At 43.4% G+C, this 16,449-nt stretch overlaps 1 protein-coding gene across 2 annotated transcripts in view; it reads right to left on the reverse strand.

Annotated features, from left to right (window-relative positions):
• Nucleotides 1-16,449, reverse strand: part of clic4 (chloride intracellular channel 4) — a 36,591-nt gene that overhangs the window by 12,299 nt on the left and 7,843 nt on the right. The window contains exons 1-2 of one of the 2 annotated variants that reach the window (XM_023994685.2): nucleotides 1,027-1,110; nucleotides 379-454 (exon numbers count right to left, since the gene is read on the reverse strand). The exons of the other annotated variant lie outside the window; for it this stretch is intronic. Coding sequence (XP_023850453.1) covers nucleotides 379-454; nucleotides 1,027-1,028 — 78 coding nt within the window. The 5' untranslated portion in view covers nucleotides 1,029-1,110. Of the gene's footprint in view, nucleotides 1-378; nucleotides 455-1,026; nucleotides 1,111-16,449 lie in introns of those variants that run through there. 2 annotated transcript variants of the gene reach the window in all.

The following is a 16,449-nucleotide window of genomic DNA, read 5'->3' on the forward strand; positions in this document are numbered from 1 at the left end:
CGTATGATCTCTGTAATTGCAAACAAAGGTTTCTGTACCAAATATTAAGTTCTGCTTTTCTGATGTATCAAATACTTATGTCATGCAATAAAATGCAAATTAATTACTTAAAAATCATACAATGTGATTTTCTGGATTTTTTTGTTTAGATTCCGTCTCTCATAGTTGAAGTGTACCTATGATAAAAATTACAGACCTCTACATGCTTTGTAAGTAGGAAACCTGCAAAATCGGCAGTGTATCAAATACTTGTTCTCCCCACTGTATATACATGAATGTGCAGTTGAAGCATAGGAAATATATTGGAAAGTGCTGGTGCTCTCAGAGAAAACTTTATTAGCCAAGTACAGCACAGCAATAAATGTCAAGCTAACATACTGTGTATTTTTGCTTAAGGTTCTCCCACTTCTTTTTCACCCATGCAGGTGACAGCTCACACTCCTTCACGTAGATCCTGAAGAGACATAAGATGAAGTACAACATTAACCAAAACATGAGCAAAGTAGAGTTGTGTGAACTTTCTGTAGATAGCCAGACTGCCACATACATTATCAAATTGGAGCGCCAAGGTGAAACAGTAACGAGTGCATTTTACCATTACTTACACCATAACAGGTTATGTGTGCAATGAAACTAGACCCATTCAGGCGGTAACCATTCAGGTATAAACTAATAGTGCATGGCATGAACACTACAATCAGCTCAACGCAGATGAACCAACGTGAGGAGAACTAGAAGAGTTGTTGGGACCAGCACCGCTGTGGAAAATAGAAATGTAGGCTACCGCGTTACTAACGTTATAGCTAGTGGTATTTACAAGTAGCAGCTAGCTAGCTAACATTAAATATGAAGTTGTCGCTCAACAGCAAGTAACCCTGTAGCTAAGGTTACTGTTCTAACAGTTAACTTCTAGACCTACTAAAGCATGTAACTAGCTAAAGGCATGGCAGGCTGCAGATCTGTTTTCAAATATGTATGTACGATGAAATAGTTGTGATAATTTTAAGGAGAACAAAAACGACTTACATTTGAACACCACCGTAGAAGCTTTGCTATTCCCCATCTTCCAAGTTATTTACTCAAAACTTGCAGCCCCTCCTCTTCCAATGCATTGTGGTTGTGAAATTCACAAAAAGTGTGCAGCGAATGCGTCATTGCGTTGTTCCCGCTATTCGTTCATTTCAGTTGGGCATCACCATATCTAATTGACAGCAAATTATCAGCTGTCGTCAAATCCGAAATGAGTATGACATCCAGGCATTTAAAGTATATTTGATTTTCGAAATGTCCCATGCTCAAAAACAGCCTACTTTTTAGGACTAAAGTATTGGTATTTGGACACAGCCGTGGATTTCAGCCATGTTTAGTATATGAATGGAGTGAGCAGCAGCTTTAGGAATGAGCTCATCTCCTCTCCTCAGGCTGCAGAGCCAGTGGTCAGAGATGGCCAGCCACAGTGCAGCAGCTGAGAAACCCTTTCTCTTTGTGTCAGAACATGGCAGGGATGCGGTCTACTGGAACTGCAGCAGCAAAGAGCAGACACAGCCCTCTGACTTGTGTTTCCGGCAAAGAACCTAGCCCTAGTCTGCTATTCCTACTGAGACTCCCTGCAGCCCTACCTTCTCCGAGACAGAGGAGAGGAGAGGGAGAACGGTGTAGAAGGAGGGAATACAGGAATAGAATAGACTGGTGGAATTAGCATAAACCTAGTTAAGGAGAAAGGGAGGAGAAAGGGAGACAAAAGACTAGATTGAGTGGGTGAGAAGTGTCTAGGGGAAAAGAAAGCAGAGCGCAAGCCACACCCTTCTCAGCACTGTTAGCTTCAGAAGCAGCATGCTGCTTGGCACTCTCCTCTCATCCTTCTTCCACAACCTCTTTAACAAACTCAAACTGTTTTTATGACATAGGAACAGAGTATGTGAGCGGAGTTGAGCTGTTGGAAATCCAGCTCATGAAGTCACTCCATGTCCTTTCCAACGGCTCGCTCCACGCTCACAGGAAGAAAAAAAACTACCGCTCCAAATTCGCACCAATCATTAAAATCACAATTTAACCAACATCCATCTATTTTTGTGACTACCTGGACCTACCATTTGGTTTTAAAGTATTGAAACCAAACCATATGATTTGATAGAAAAGTATTTGAATAAACATGAAGGTGAATGTAAGAAGGTCACAATTTCAAATAGGCTAAATGTCATATTAAATGTCACGTTGTATAAATGATTGGAGACACGCGCAGGAATACGTAAGAGGGGATTTTAATACTCGACCCAAAAATACAACATGCCATGAAAGGCACAGGGACGAAGCCCAAAACAAACACGTACACAAAAACACAGGGCTGTAACCCCAAAAAAAGAGCGAGGTTAAAACTTGAATAAATACAAGGGACCCATAATAACAAGTGCACAACAATACACGGGATGAGACCCATAATACCGAGTACACAATACACTCAGCACAGGTACTGACAAGACCAACAAACTTGGGAACAATAACCGACAAGACAATTGTGAAAAGAGGGCACATGTATACAATTACTAATCAGGGGAATTGGAATCAGGTGTGCGTAATGAGACAGTTCAGTGTCACTGTAACCCGTGTCTGAAGCCCTTAATTGTCAATGAATCATGGCTTAGTTCTGTCTCTCTGAGTGGTGGAACAGGCCATCTTAACACTATTCTCTCTCAAGTATCCATTGCTCTGAGCAGTGTCTCAGAACCGTTACATTCCCCAGTGTGAATACAGAGGTCCTTGTGGGGAATAACAAGCAGGAATATGGAGGAAAGGCACAGAGCTCTTTTGTTTGTGGACAGTTCTGTGGGTGTCAATGGATAAAAAACAGACCAATAAAATTTGAAGTGAGGGAAGAAATTATTTTGGGCCAGCACCGAATATGGTCATGAGATCACAGTTTCCAGAAAACAAACCAGAACCTGGGATTCAGCAGTAATCGTAATTTCACATGTTATATGTGGTAAGAACATTTCAATCCCACAGTACTTACTTAGAAATATTACTGAACAAGTATCATTCACTACACGAAATAGCCTAGCACTATCCATTTATCTTCTTACTTTTCATGTTAAAATTAGTCAGGAGTTGCTAATGATTGCATCATATTCCACATAAACTCCTCGGAGATTCCACATTGTCCCAATGTTCTTTTGCTTTGCATAGGCCCATTTCACTTACAGCAAGCAACACGTGCTACAACAGCTGACAATTACCAATGAACGTTAGGCTTTTGGTATCAAAGTAACGAGAGAACCTGAATCAACAAAGAGACATGGATCGACACGTGTATGCACACACACGCACACAAACGGTCACGTCACACACACACATAGCTGTCTGTCCGTTGGAGAGGATGACTCATGCCGAAGTCACAGAATTTCCAGGGACGCCCACCGGCGCACAATGAGACCTCAGTCAGTCCCTCCCCACCTCCCTCCCCCGTCTACAGGAGACACACATACTGCCATGTCACCAGTGGAGAGGTCATAGATTATGATATCACTTCCCCCCTGACACGGTCTGATGGTAGAGCTACTGGTGTAAAGACCATCTTGAGCCATGTCAAGACTGATAGTACAGTAGGTCACAACTATATTGAACAAAAATATAAACGCAACATGTAAAGTGTTGGTCCCATGTTTCATGAGCTGAAATAAAACGTGCCAGGATTTTTCTATTTGCACAAAAAGCTTATTTCTCTCAAATCTGGTGGACAAATTTGGTTGCATTCCTGTTAGTGAGCATTTCTCCTTTGCCACGTTAATCCATCCACCTGACAGGTGATGCATATCAAGAAGCTGATTAAACAGCATGATCATTACACAGGTGCACCTTGTGCTGGGGGCTTATGTTCCCTCTAAGCTGCTTGCGTGTGCAGGCGCACAGTAGCCCAAGACTGAGAGAAGCATGAGATCGAACTTCACTCAACTTTCTTGAGTTTTCCCTGTTAGTTAACACTATTAATGTTTCCCTTTACTGTGGCAATTGTGATCGAATCAACGCAATATTAGCCACTTTCAATGCAACATACCGAAACAAAACAAACTATGCAAGATGATGTTGTAGGCAGAACGCATCAGAGTAGGATTCTATTAAATACGACGTAGCCCGTACTCTACACAGACCAGTGCAGCATAACCAATCAGAGCTGCAGTAAGTCTATATGCAAATAGACCTTTGCCATATATGGATATGTGCCATTTACATTGAACTGGTGTCACGTTCCTGACCTTATTTCCTTTGTTTAGTCTTTGTTTAGTTGGTCAGGACGTGAGCTGGGTGGGTGTAGTCTATGTTATGTGTTTCTTTGTTTAGGTTTGTCTTATTGGCCTGATATGGTTCTCAATCAGAGGCAGGTGTTTTACGTTGTCTCTGATTGGGAACCATATTAAGGTAGCCTGTTTTCACTGTTGGTTTGTGGGTGATTGTTCCTGTTCGTGTGTTCCTGGTTTTTCTGTGTTCACTAGTTCGGGACTGTAGCTTCGTTGGTTTTTCGTCTGTTTATTGTTTTTGTTCATATTGAGAAGTATTCTAATAAATTATGGATACGCACCACGCTGCGCTTTGGTCCTCCTCTCCTTCGACCGACGAAAGACGTTACAACTGGACTGTATTTACAGCTGTAGTCGTGAGTAGATGCGCTTGTTTTGAGATCAAAGCGAGAGCTGCATGTAGACACGTGTGCACATTTTGTTCATATTTTGCTAGTTAGTGCGCTATTAGACCAGTTATAGATCATTTGTAGTCAGCAATAGGGGAGTGATTTCTTCCTACAAGAGCACAAAACGTGTACATTTACAGACATCTTTGAAAAGCGAGTCAAGTAAAGAGCTTTTTTTTGTCTCGAAGGGGCAGTGTYGTATTTTTAGACAGGCTTTAATAAGCTAAATAGCCAATAGGCAGAAGGTAGCAGAATTTGTCTGATTCTCTATAATAATGCATTTATTTTGTAAAGTGGTTTCTTGCATCAAACAACAAAAAATATATWTWTTTTTWTGTAGGCCTACATTGAACATCCCACATTGGCTGCTACTGTAGGCTGAATGACAGAACCGCTATTGCCATGTTAAAATGTTATGGGATACATTTTCTCCATAGTTTTTGATGGTAGGCCACTCTGGTAGGCGTACATTATGACCAAATAGCCACACTACCAAATAGCCACACCCACTTGGCCACTGTTAAAACTAACTTAAAGCAGGTACAGCCTCAAGTGTTCACAGTAAACGCGCACTGGAAGTTGCACAGAATTTTCACAATGTTCAAGTTTGCTCAGTGCCGAAAACAATTTGAGGGAACATTGCTGGGGACAATAAAAGGCCACTCTAAAATGTGCAGTTTTGTCACACAGCACAATGCCACAGGTCTCAAGTTTAGGGAGCGTGGAATTGGCATGCTGACTGCAGGAATGTCCTCCAGAGCTGTTGCCAGAGAATTGTACCATAGTTTTAGAGAATTTGGCCGTATGTCCAAACGGCCTCATTACCGCAGACCATGTGTAACCACACCATCCCAGGACCTCCACGTCTAGCTTCTTCACATGTGGAATCGTCTGGAAGGGGGGGGGGGGCACTTTAGTGGGTAAAAACAGATTCTTATTGGCTGGGTCTGGCTACCAAGTGGGTGGGCCTATGCCCTCCCAGACCCCTGCCCAGTCATGTGAAATCCATAGATTAGAGCCAAATTATTTCATTTCAATTGACTGATTCCCTTGTATGAAAATCTTTGAAATGGTTGCATTTTGCTTTTACATTTTTGTTCATTTGGAAACTATTCAGATACATTTTTCATTTTTTTTGTTACGTTACAGCCTTATTCTAAAACATATTAAATCGTTTTTTTCCTCATTAATCTACACACAATACCACATAATGACAAAGTGAAAACTGTTTTTTAGAAATGTTTGCAAATTTATTACAAATAAAAAACTGAAATATCACATTTACATAAGTATTCAGACCTTTTACTCAGTACTTTGTTGAAGCACCTTTGGCAGCGATTACACCCTCGAGTCTTCTTGGGTATGACACTACAAGCTTGGCACACCTGTATTTGGGGAGTTTCTCCCAATCTTCTCTGTAGATCCTCTCAAGCTCTGTCAGGTTGGATGGGGAGCGTCGCTGCACAGCTATTTTCAGGTCTCTCCAGAGATGTTCGATCGGGTTCAAGTCCGGGCTCTGGCTGGGCCACTCAAGGACATTCAGAGACTTGTCTCGAAGCCACTCCTGCGTTGTTTTGGGTCGTTGTCCTGTTGGAAGGTGAAACTTCACCCCAGTCTGAGGTCCTGAGTGCTCTGAAGCAGGTTTTCATCAAGGATCTCTCTGTACTTTGTTCATTTTTCCCTCGATCATGACTTGTCTCAGTCCCTGCCGCTGAAAAACATCCCCACAGCATGGTGGTGCCAGGAATCCTCCAGATGTGACGCTTGGCATTCAGACAAATGTTCAATCTTGGTTTCATCAGACCAGAGGATCTTGTTTCTCATGGTCTGAGAGTCCTTTGGGTGATATTTGGCCAACTCCAAGCTGTCGTGCCTTTTACTGAGGAGTGACTGGCCACTCTACCATAAAGACCTGATTGGTGGAGTGCTGCAGAGATAGTTGTCCTTCTGGAAGTTTCTCCCATCTGTCACGCCCTGACCTTAGATCCTTTTTATGTCTCTATTTGGTTTGGTCAGGGTGTGATTTGGGGTGGGTATTCTATGTTCTATTATTTGTATTTCTATGTTTTGGCCGGGTAGGGTTCTCAATCAGGGACAGCTGTCTATCGATGTCTCTGATTGAGAACCATACTTAGGTAGCCCTTTTTTCCACCTGTCTTTGTGGGAAGTTGACTTTGTTTATGGCACACACATAGCCTTTAGCTTCACGGTTTGTTTTGTAGTGTTTATTGTTTTTGTCGGCATTTCCAATAATAAAGGGATATGTACGCTCACCATGCGGCACCTTGGTCCTCTTCCTTCAACAGCCGTGACACCATCTCCAAAGAGCAGGTATTCCCAAACTGGGGTACGCAATGCCGCCGTGGGTACGCCCCCAAAAAAATCTAATTTTTAACAAAAATAAATATATACAGTGGGGAGAACAAGTTTTTGATACACTGCCGATTTTGCAGGTTTTCCTACTTACAAAGCATGTAGAGGTCTGTACTTTTTTATCATAGGTACACTTCAACTGTGAGAGACGGAATCTAAAACAAAAATCCAGGAGATGTTTTAAAACAATTACTGTTTCGCATTCAAGCCAGTGAATTCTATGCGTTACAGCTGGATGAGTCAACCGACGTGGTGGACCTGGCACAGCTTCTGGTATATGTCCATTATGTTTATTGTGGGTCAATTAAGGAAGACATCCTCTTCTGCAAACCACTGGAAACCAGGACAACATGAGAGGATATTTTTAAAGTACTGGACAGCTTTGTGACATAAAATGGACTTTGGTGGTCAAGATGTGTTGGTATCTGTACTGATGGCGCAAAAGCCATGACAAGGAGACATAGTGGCGTGGTAACGCACGTGCAAGCAGTTGCTCCCGTCGCCACTTGGGTACACTGCAGCATACACCGAGAGGCTCTTGCTGCCAAGGGAAAGCCTGACAGCCTGAAAGACGTTTTGGACACAACAGTGAAAATGGCTAACTTTGTTAAAGCAAGRCCCTGAACTCTCGGGTATTTTCTGCGCTGGTAATCAAGGGGGAAAGTATTGACACGTTTTTTTTAATTGAGAGACGAGCTTAAAGTTTTATTCACTGACCATAATTTTCACTTGTCTGACCGCTTGCATGATGACGAGTTTCTCACATGACTGGCTATCTGGGTGATGTTTTTGCTCGCCTAAATGATCTGAATCTAGGATTACAGGGACTCTTTAACTCTCCTCAAAATTGAGGCTATGATTAAGAAGTGATTTTTTTGTGTGCAAATGAACTCAAGCTCAATGTCAAATGTAATATAACAAAGCACCTGAGTGAGCTGGCTGCGCAATTTACGCAGGTACTTTCCTGAAAAGGATGACACAACTTGATTCGTTATCCCTTTCATGCCCTGCCTCCAGTCCACTTATCATATCTGAACAAGAGAGCCTCATCGAAATTGCAACAAGCGGTTCTGTGAAAATGTTATTTAATCAGAAGCCACTGCCAGATTTCTGGATAGCGCTGCGCTCAGAGTTTCTTGCCTTGGCAAATCGCGCTAAGACACTGATGCCCTTTGCAACCACGTACCTATGTGAGAGTGGATTCTCGGCCCTCACTAGCATAAACTAAATACAGGCACAGACTGTGTGTGGAAAATTATTTAAGAGTGAGATTCTGTCCAATACAACCCAACATTGCAGAGTTATGTGCATCCTTTCAAGCACACCCTTCTCATTAACCTGTGGTGAGTTATACACAATTTTCTATGAACAAATAAGGTGTGGGAGGCTTACAATGATGGCAAAAAACAACATTTGAGAGTGCGCTGACGCTGGTGCTAGAGGGGGTACGCAGCTGGAGGTTGAATGTTTGAAGGGGTATGGGACTATAAATGTTTGGGAGCCACTGCCATAGAGGAACTATGGAGCTCTGTCAGAGTTACCATCGGGTTCTTGGTCACCTCCCTGACCAAGGCCGTTCTCCCCCGATTGCTTAGTTTGGCCAGGCGGCCAGCTCTAGGAAGAGTCTTGGTGGTTCCAAACTTCTTCTATTTAAGAATGATGGAGGCCACTATGTTCTTGGGGACCTTCAATGCTGGAGACATTTTTTTTGGTACCCTTCTCCAGATCTGTGCCTCGACACAATCCTGTCTCCAAGCTCTACGGACAATTCCTTCGACCTAATGTCATGCATTGTCAACTGTGGGACCTTATACACAGGTGTGTCTTTCCAAATCATGTCCAATCAATTGAATTGACCACAGGTGGACTCCAATCAAGTTGTAGAAACATCTCAAGGATGTCTCTGCTGTTTTCAATCAGGATCTCAGCGATCACTGCCTCATTGCCTGTATCCGCTATGGGTCCGCGGTCAAACGACCACCCCTCATCACTGTCAAACGCTCCCTAAAACACTTCTGCGAGCAGGCCTTTCCAAACGACCTGGCCCGGGTATCTTGGAAGGATATTGACCTCATCCCGTCAGTCGAGGATGCCTGGTCATTCTTTAAAAGTAATTTCCTCACCATCTTAGATAAGCATGCCCATTTWAAAAAATGCAGAACTAAGAACAGATATAGCCCTTGGTTCACTCCAGACCTGACTGCCCTTGACCAGCACAAAAACATCCTGTGGCGGACTGCAATAGCATCGAATAGTCCCCGCGATATGCAACTGTTCAGGGAAGTCAGGAACCAATACACGCAGTCAGTCAGGTAAGCAAAGGGTAGCTTTTTCAAGCAGAAATTTGCATCCTGTAGCTCTAACTCCAAAAAGTTTTGGGACACTAAAGTCCATGGAGAACAAGAGCACCTCCTCCCAGCTGCCCACTGCACTGAGGCTAGGTAACACGGTCACCACCGATAAATCCATGATAATCGAAAATTTCAAGAAGCATTTCTCTACGGCTGACCATGTTTCCTCCTGGCTATGCCAACCCCGGCCAACAGCTCCCCCCGCAGCTACTCGCCCGAGCCTCCCCAGCTTCTCCTTCACCCAAATCCAGATAGCAGATGTTCTGAAAGAGCTGCAAAACCTGGACCCGTACAAATCAGCTGGGCTAGACCCTCTCTTTCTGCAACCCCTATTACCAGCCTGTTCAACCTCTCTTTCGTATCGTCCGAGATCCCTAAAGATTGGAAAGCTGCCGCGGTCATCCCCCTCTTCAAAGGGGGTGACACTCTAGACCCAAACTGCTATAGACCTATATCTATCCTGCCCTGCCTCTCAAGCAAAGTTAATAAACAGATCACTGACCATTTAGAATCCCACCGTACCTTCTCCGCTGTGCAATCCGGTTTCCGAGCCGGTCACGGGTGCACCTCAGCCACACTCAAGGTACTAAACAATATCATAACCGCCATCGATAAAAGACAGTACAGTGCAGCCGTCTTCATTGACCTGGCCAAGGCTTTCGACTCTGTCAATCACCGTATTCTTATCGGCAGACTCAATAGCCTTGGTGTCTCTGACTGCYTCGCCTGGTTCACCAACTACTTTGCAGACAGAGTTCAGTGTGTCAAATCGGAGGGCCTGTTGTCCGGACCTCTGGCAGTCTCTATGGGGGTACCACAGGGTTCAATTCTCGGGCCGACTCTTTTCTCTGTATATATATCAATGGTGTCGCTCTTGCTGCGGGTGATTCCCTGATCCACCTTTACGCAGACGACACCATTCTGTATACTTCTGGCCCTTCCTTGGACACTGTGCTAACTAACCTCCAAACGAGCTTCAATGCCATACAACACTCCTTCCGTGGCCTCCAACTGCTCTTAAACGCTAGTAAAACCAAATGCATGCTTTTCAACAGTTCGCTGCCCGCACCCGCCCGCCCGACTAACATCACCACCCTGGACGGTTCTGACCTAGAATATGTGGACAACTATAAATACCTAGGTGTCTGGCTAGACTGTAAACTCTCCTTCCAGAATCATATTAAACATCTCCAATCCAAAATCAAATCTAGAATCGGCTTTCTATTTCGCAACAAAGCCTCCTTTACTCCTGTCTCTTATACACATCTAGATGTGTATAAGAGACAGGCTATAGACCTATATCTATCCTGCCCTGCCTCTCAAGCAAAGTTAATAAACAGATCACTGACCATTTAGAATCCCACCGTACCTTCTCCGCTGTGCAATCCGGTTTCCGAGCCGGTCACGGGTGCACCTCAGCCACACTCAAGGTACTAAACAATATCATAACCGCCATCGATAAAAGACAGTACAGTGCAGCCGTCTTCATTGACCTGGCCAAGGCTTTCGACTCTGTCAATCACCGTATTCTTATCGGCAGACTCAATAGCCTTGGTGTCTCTGACTGCCTCGCCTGGTTCACCAACTACTTTGCAGACAGAGTTCAGTGTGTCAAATCGGAGGGCCTGTTGTCCGGACCTCTGGCAGTCTCTATGGGGGTAACACCTGTCTCTTATACACATCTAGATGTGTATAAGAGACAGGTCTATGTCAGCTACGGCCTGTGCCTTCCTGAAGCGACCTGCAGTCTGTGGTCGCGTCTCCTGTCGTTCCTCTCTACTGACGAGAGGATTTCAGTTTCCTGTTTTGGATTTACCTTTGATATATCCAGGAGAATCATTGTTTGTTTGATACTGGAATAAAGACTCTGTTTCTATTACGTCGCTTTTGGGTCCTCATTCACCTGCATAACAGTGTTGTCTGTGTCACACTGCTTTGCTTTATCTTGGCCAGGTCGCAGTTGTAAATGAGAACTTGTTCTCAACTAGCCTACCTGGTTAAATGAAGGCAAAATTTAAAATTTAAATAAATGATCAATGAAAACAGGATGCACCTGAGCTCAATTTCGAGTATCATAGCAAAAGTTGCGAATTCTTATGTAAATAAGGTATCTGGTTTTTATTTGTAATAAATTATATTTTAAAAAATGTAAATGTAAATGTAAATGTAAAATTTTTGCTTTGTCGTTATGGGGTATTTGGTGTAGATGAGGATTTTAAAAAATGTATAACATTTTTAGAATAAGGTTGTAACGTAACAAAATGTGGAAAAAGGGAAGGGGTCTGAATACGTTCTGAATGCACTGTAGTTAGTTTCAGGATATTTTAATAAACTGGCTACTCAGCATTTTAACTGGTATATACAAACAGTGTATTTTTCTCATGTCCCATAACATTTTATGGCTTGGAACATCAGCAATAAAATTATGAGATGTCCCAYTCCGCCTCCCTCTCTCTCAGCAACTCACTTTAGGGATTGTATAAATTACCAGTCAGGTCATTTTCATCAGTGCCTTTGTAATAACGATCATCCACCTAACCTTTTTAAAGAGTCCTCATCATTGAGGCCAAAATACTCCGCTCCTCTCAACCAAAGTGGTGGGAGATCAAAGCTTTAGACCGGGACCGGTAGCATGTCTATTGTTTTTCCTTTGGAGAGTTATGCCGAGTCGGCTCCAGGCCTAATTTTAGTAAAATGACGGTCATATCCTCCCCTTCGCTCACACTTAACATTCTAAATTTGGTGGGCTCAAATTCAAGCCACACTTTTACCAAATATGGAGCTGGCCAACAAGTGCTCCGCTGCTCTCCTCTCGTCTCTCACCCAGTGACACAGGAGGAATTTCCTCTGGGAAGGGAAGGGCCACATGTTATGTCACGCCTACTCTGGACTGGACAAGCATGCAGACTGGCCTGGGCTGGGAGGACTGGGCTGGCTGAAGTTGGGCTTGGTTTGGTGGACTGGTATAGGCAGAGTTGGCTGAGGTGAGGCTGTTACTTGGAAGGGATGGGCTGGGACAAAGGCAGACTTGGCTATGGCTGGGTCTGTGGTCCAAAGGATGAGTGTGGAGGAGTCAGACCCTACGGGAAGGAAATGCAACACACCCTGGTGTGCCTCTGAATCATGTGGACGTCATGGAGTGGAAACCAAACATCTCCCAGACAGAACCTAACGTCTCCCAGACAGACAGGCCTACAGAGGTAGTGGAGGTTAGGCTTGCAACATGAAAGGTTAATTGGGACACTGACCGAGGGGTGGAGAGGGATCAAATTTAGCTGACTGAATCATCAATAACATGACCCATTACTCTCTCCAGGTTAAGAATAATAACACAGTATGAAATTATAACTGAAAGTCAGGGATGAAGTTGAGTGAAACATAACTCAAGTAAAGTAAGAAGCAAAGAACAAGACAAACAGGGGAGGGAGAGAGAGAGACGTGTGCAGGAGACGTGAAGATGAAACCGTTTTGCTCATCTCCCTGTGACTGTCATYTAAAGAGTTTGTTCCAACACAAACACTGAGGTCAGGGTGTGCTGTGACTCTCCACCGCCTTACAAAATAACAGACCCCAGACAGATGACTCCGAGACACACACTGCGTTCCTCACCGACCATCCCAGTCCCACTCACTCTGTACACACACATCATTAAAACGCTACATGTAGCCTTCAACATCAGTGGAGGCTGCGGAGGGGAGGATGGTTCATAATAATGGCTGGAATGGCGTGGTATCAAACAGATAAACACTGTTTGATACCATTCCATTCACTCCATTCCGGCCATTATTATGAGCCATCCTCCCCTCAGCAGCCTCCACTGTTCAACATGCATCTGATAGAGGCAACGTCAATACAACATTTGGTGGTTCCCTGAAAAGATGGCTAAAGTCTAGACCACTTTAAAGAACCACCCTTTGGCTCAAACATTGTACTATGGGTGTTAACCAGTTTGACATGGCAGCAAAGCCTGCACCATGGACACACAAACAAACACCAACCTCATTGCTCATTTTAAGCATTTGGTCCAACTGGCCAGAACACCAGACAACCCACCTTTGACCTACTGTAGCTTTTCAATCTGAACCAGAGTCTGGCACACACACAAAGATGTCCCAAAGCTTATGAGCTCATTATTACAGTAACAATGCCAAGTACTGTAAGTGGTTGACTTGAGTAGCCCATCCACACGATTGTAAAAGGTGTATAGGTTATATGGTATAATTACCATACTATGGACCTAGTGGCTAGAACAGTTCACCCACTGACACTGAAAACCAAACGCATGGCTTTAAGTTACAAAGAAATTGATGTGGATAGAGTGAAGGAGGGAGTTGGAGGGATGTGTCCGGTTGGTCCCTTGCTACTCTATCCTCTATGTTTGGATAGCTCACTAAGGGTTATCTACACTAGGCATGGCTCACTGTCGCTCATTTTACTAGTGTGTTGCTGTGAGGATGCAGGCAGCATATGAAACATGATCAGAGGGATCGGGTCGTGACAGATTGGGTTACACTGCCTGCCCCGAGGGTAGATTCCCCTAATTTCTGAGGTTGAGCACTCGAGCACCCTCTTAGCGAAGCTGATATAACAGAGGGCTAAAGATGTCAGAGGCCATGTCTATTTGTAAACTTGTTTAAATCTGATCTATAAAGTTATATTTCTGTCCGAATTGTTGCCTGCCCTTTCCCAACACATCCTAAACCCTTTGCTATGTTCCCCCCTCTTCTCCATTTTCTCACTCCATATCCATCATTCTCCCTCATTCCTTGTTCTAAGTCAATCTTGTTTCCTGTCATTGGTCTACAAGAGAAATGCCTCATTAGCAGAGGGCTTGCTTGGGACCAGAAGGATTAAAATGGCAACTTCCTCCCAACAGGCACCAAGCCTTTCCTCTGAACAGGATGGCATGAGCACACACACACAGTATCATAAGAAATCCCCCTAATCTTGTGTTGTGGTACATTGCTGGGTCCATTTGGCCAAGGCCCAGTCCTGACAGTTTCAATGATGAAGCATTTTGAAGCCCAGATGCTGGGAGGAGCAAGTCCATAGTGCAGAGAAGAGCTACCGCTCACAGTTAACAGCAGTGCCACACAACAGACCATTAATCTTTGTCCCCTAACTCATGATGCTGACTGCAGCAGTACAATAGTACTTGGGGAGAATAAACTGCTATATTGATTTGACTATAAAAACTGGCTACTCTCAATTGGATTCAAATTGTCACCCCGGGGTAGAAAGAATGCCTTACGCTGAAAGATTCAGGTAAATATGCAAACAAGGGGCAAATTAAGATTGACATGCAGAAAAAAGGTTGAGGGCAAGTTAATACTAGAATAGAGGCCAAAAAACTGTTCAGTTTATTGATGGTTAACCCAGAGTGTTTAAACTGGATCTTGCATTTTTTGACAATTACAACAAAATTACATGACTAAGCAGAGGCAAAGGAGGGCAAAGATTAAACAAAACATATTCTGCTTCTACCAGTGTACAAGCTATTCAAATATGTTCCTAATAATTCTCATGCCAAACTATTATTAACCTTTGATGGAAGATCTCACATTACATGGAGTCACATGTAATGTGCTATTTAACAGTAAACAAATTGACAACATCATTTCAGCATGCTTATAGGGAAGGACACTCAACAAGCACAGCACTTACACAAATGACTGATGATTGGCTGAGAGAAATTGATGATAAAATGATTGTGSGGGCTGTTTTGTTAGACTTCAGTGCAGCTTTTGACATTATCGATCATAGTCTGCTGCTGGAAAAATGTGTGTTATGGCTTTACACCTCCTACTATAATGTAGATAAAGAGTTACTTGTCTAACAGAACACGGTGTTCTTTAATGGAAGCCTCTCAAATATAATCCAGTTAGAATCAGGAATTCCTCAGGGTAGCTGTTTAGGCCCCTTGCTTTTATCAATTTTTACAAACGACATGCCACTGACTTTGAGTAAAGCCAGAGTGTCTATGTATGAGGATGACTCAACACTATAGACGTCAGCTACTACAGAGACTGAAATGACTGCAACACTCAACAAAGAGCTGCAGTTAGTTTCAGAGTGGGTGGCAAGGAATAAGTTAGCCCTAAATATTTCTAAAACTAAAAGCATTGTATTTGGAACAAAACACTCACTAAACCCTAAACCTCAACAAAATATTGTAATAAATAATGTTGAAATTGAGCAAGTTGAGATGACTATACTGCTTGGAGTAACCCTAGATTGTAAACTGTCATGGTCAAAACCATATTGATGCATTAGTAGCTAAGATGGGGAGAAGTCTGTCTATAATAAAGCGATGATCTGCCTTCTTAACAACACCATCAACAAGGCAGGTCCTACAGGCCCTAGTTTTGTCGCACCTTGACTACTGTTCAGTCGTGTGGTCAGGTGCCACAAAGGACTTAGGAAAATTGCAATTGGCTCAGAACAGAGCAGCACGGCTGGCCCTTAGATGCACACAGAGAGCTAATATTAATAATATGCATGTCAATCTCTCCAGGCTGAAAGTGGAGGAAATTGACTTCATCACTACTTTTATTTGTGAGAGGTACTGACATGTTGAATGCACCGAGCTGTCTGTCTAAACTACTGGCACACAGCTCGGACACCCATCCATACCCCACAAGACATTCCACAAGAGGTCTCTTCAGAGTCCCCAAGTCCAGAACAGGCTATGGGAGGCACACAGTACTACATAGAGCCATGACTACATGGAACTGTATTCCACATAAACTAACTGACGCAGTAAAATTACATAAAAAAACACCTTACGGTACTGCAGGGACTGTGAAGCAACACTGTCACGCCCTGGCCTTAGTATTCTTTGTTTTCTTTATTATTTTAGTTAGGTCAGGGTGTGACATGGGGTATGTTTGTGTTTTGGGTGTTTATTATGGTAAAGGGGGTGTTGGTTTTAGTGTATGGGTTTGTGTTGAGTGTATGTGTCTAGGATTGTCTATGGTTACCTGATTTGGTTCTCAATCAGAGACAGCTGGTTATTGTTGTCTCTGATTGGGAGCCATATTTAAG

The sequence above is a fragment of the Salvelinus sp. IW2-2015 genome, linkage group LG9 (genome assembly GCF_002910315.2).
Source record: "Salvelinus sp. IW2-2015 linkage group LG9, ASM291031v2, whole genome shotgun sequence".
Classification (NCBI taxonomy): Eukaryota; Metazoa; Chordata; class Actinopteri; order Salmoniformes; family Salmonidae; genus Salvelinus; species Salvelinus sp. IW2-2015.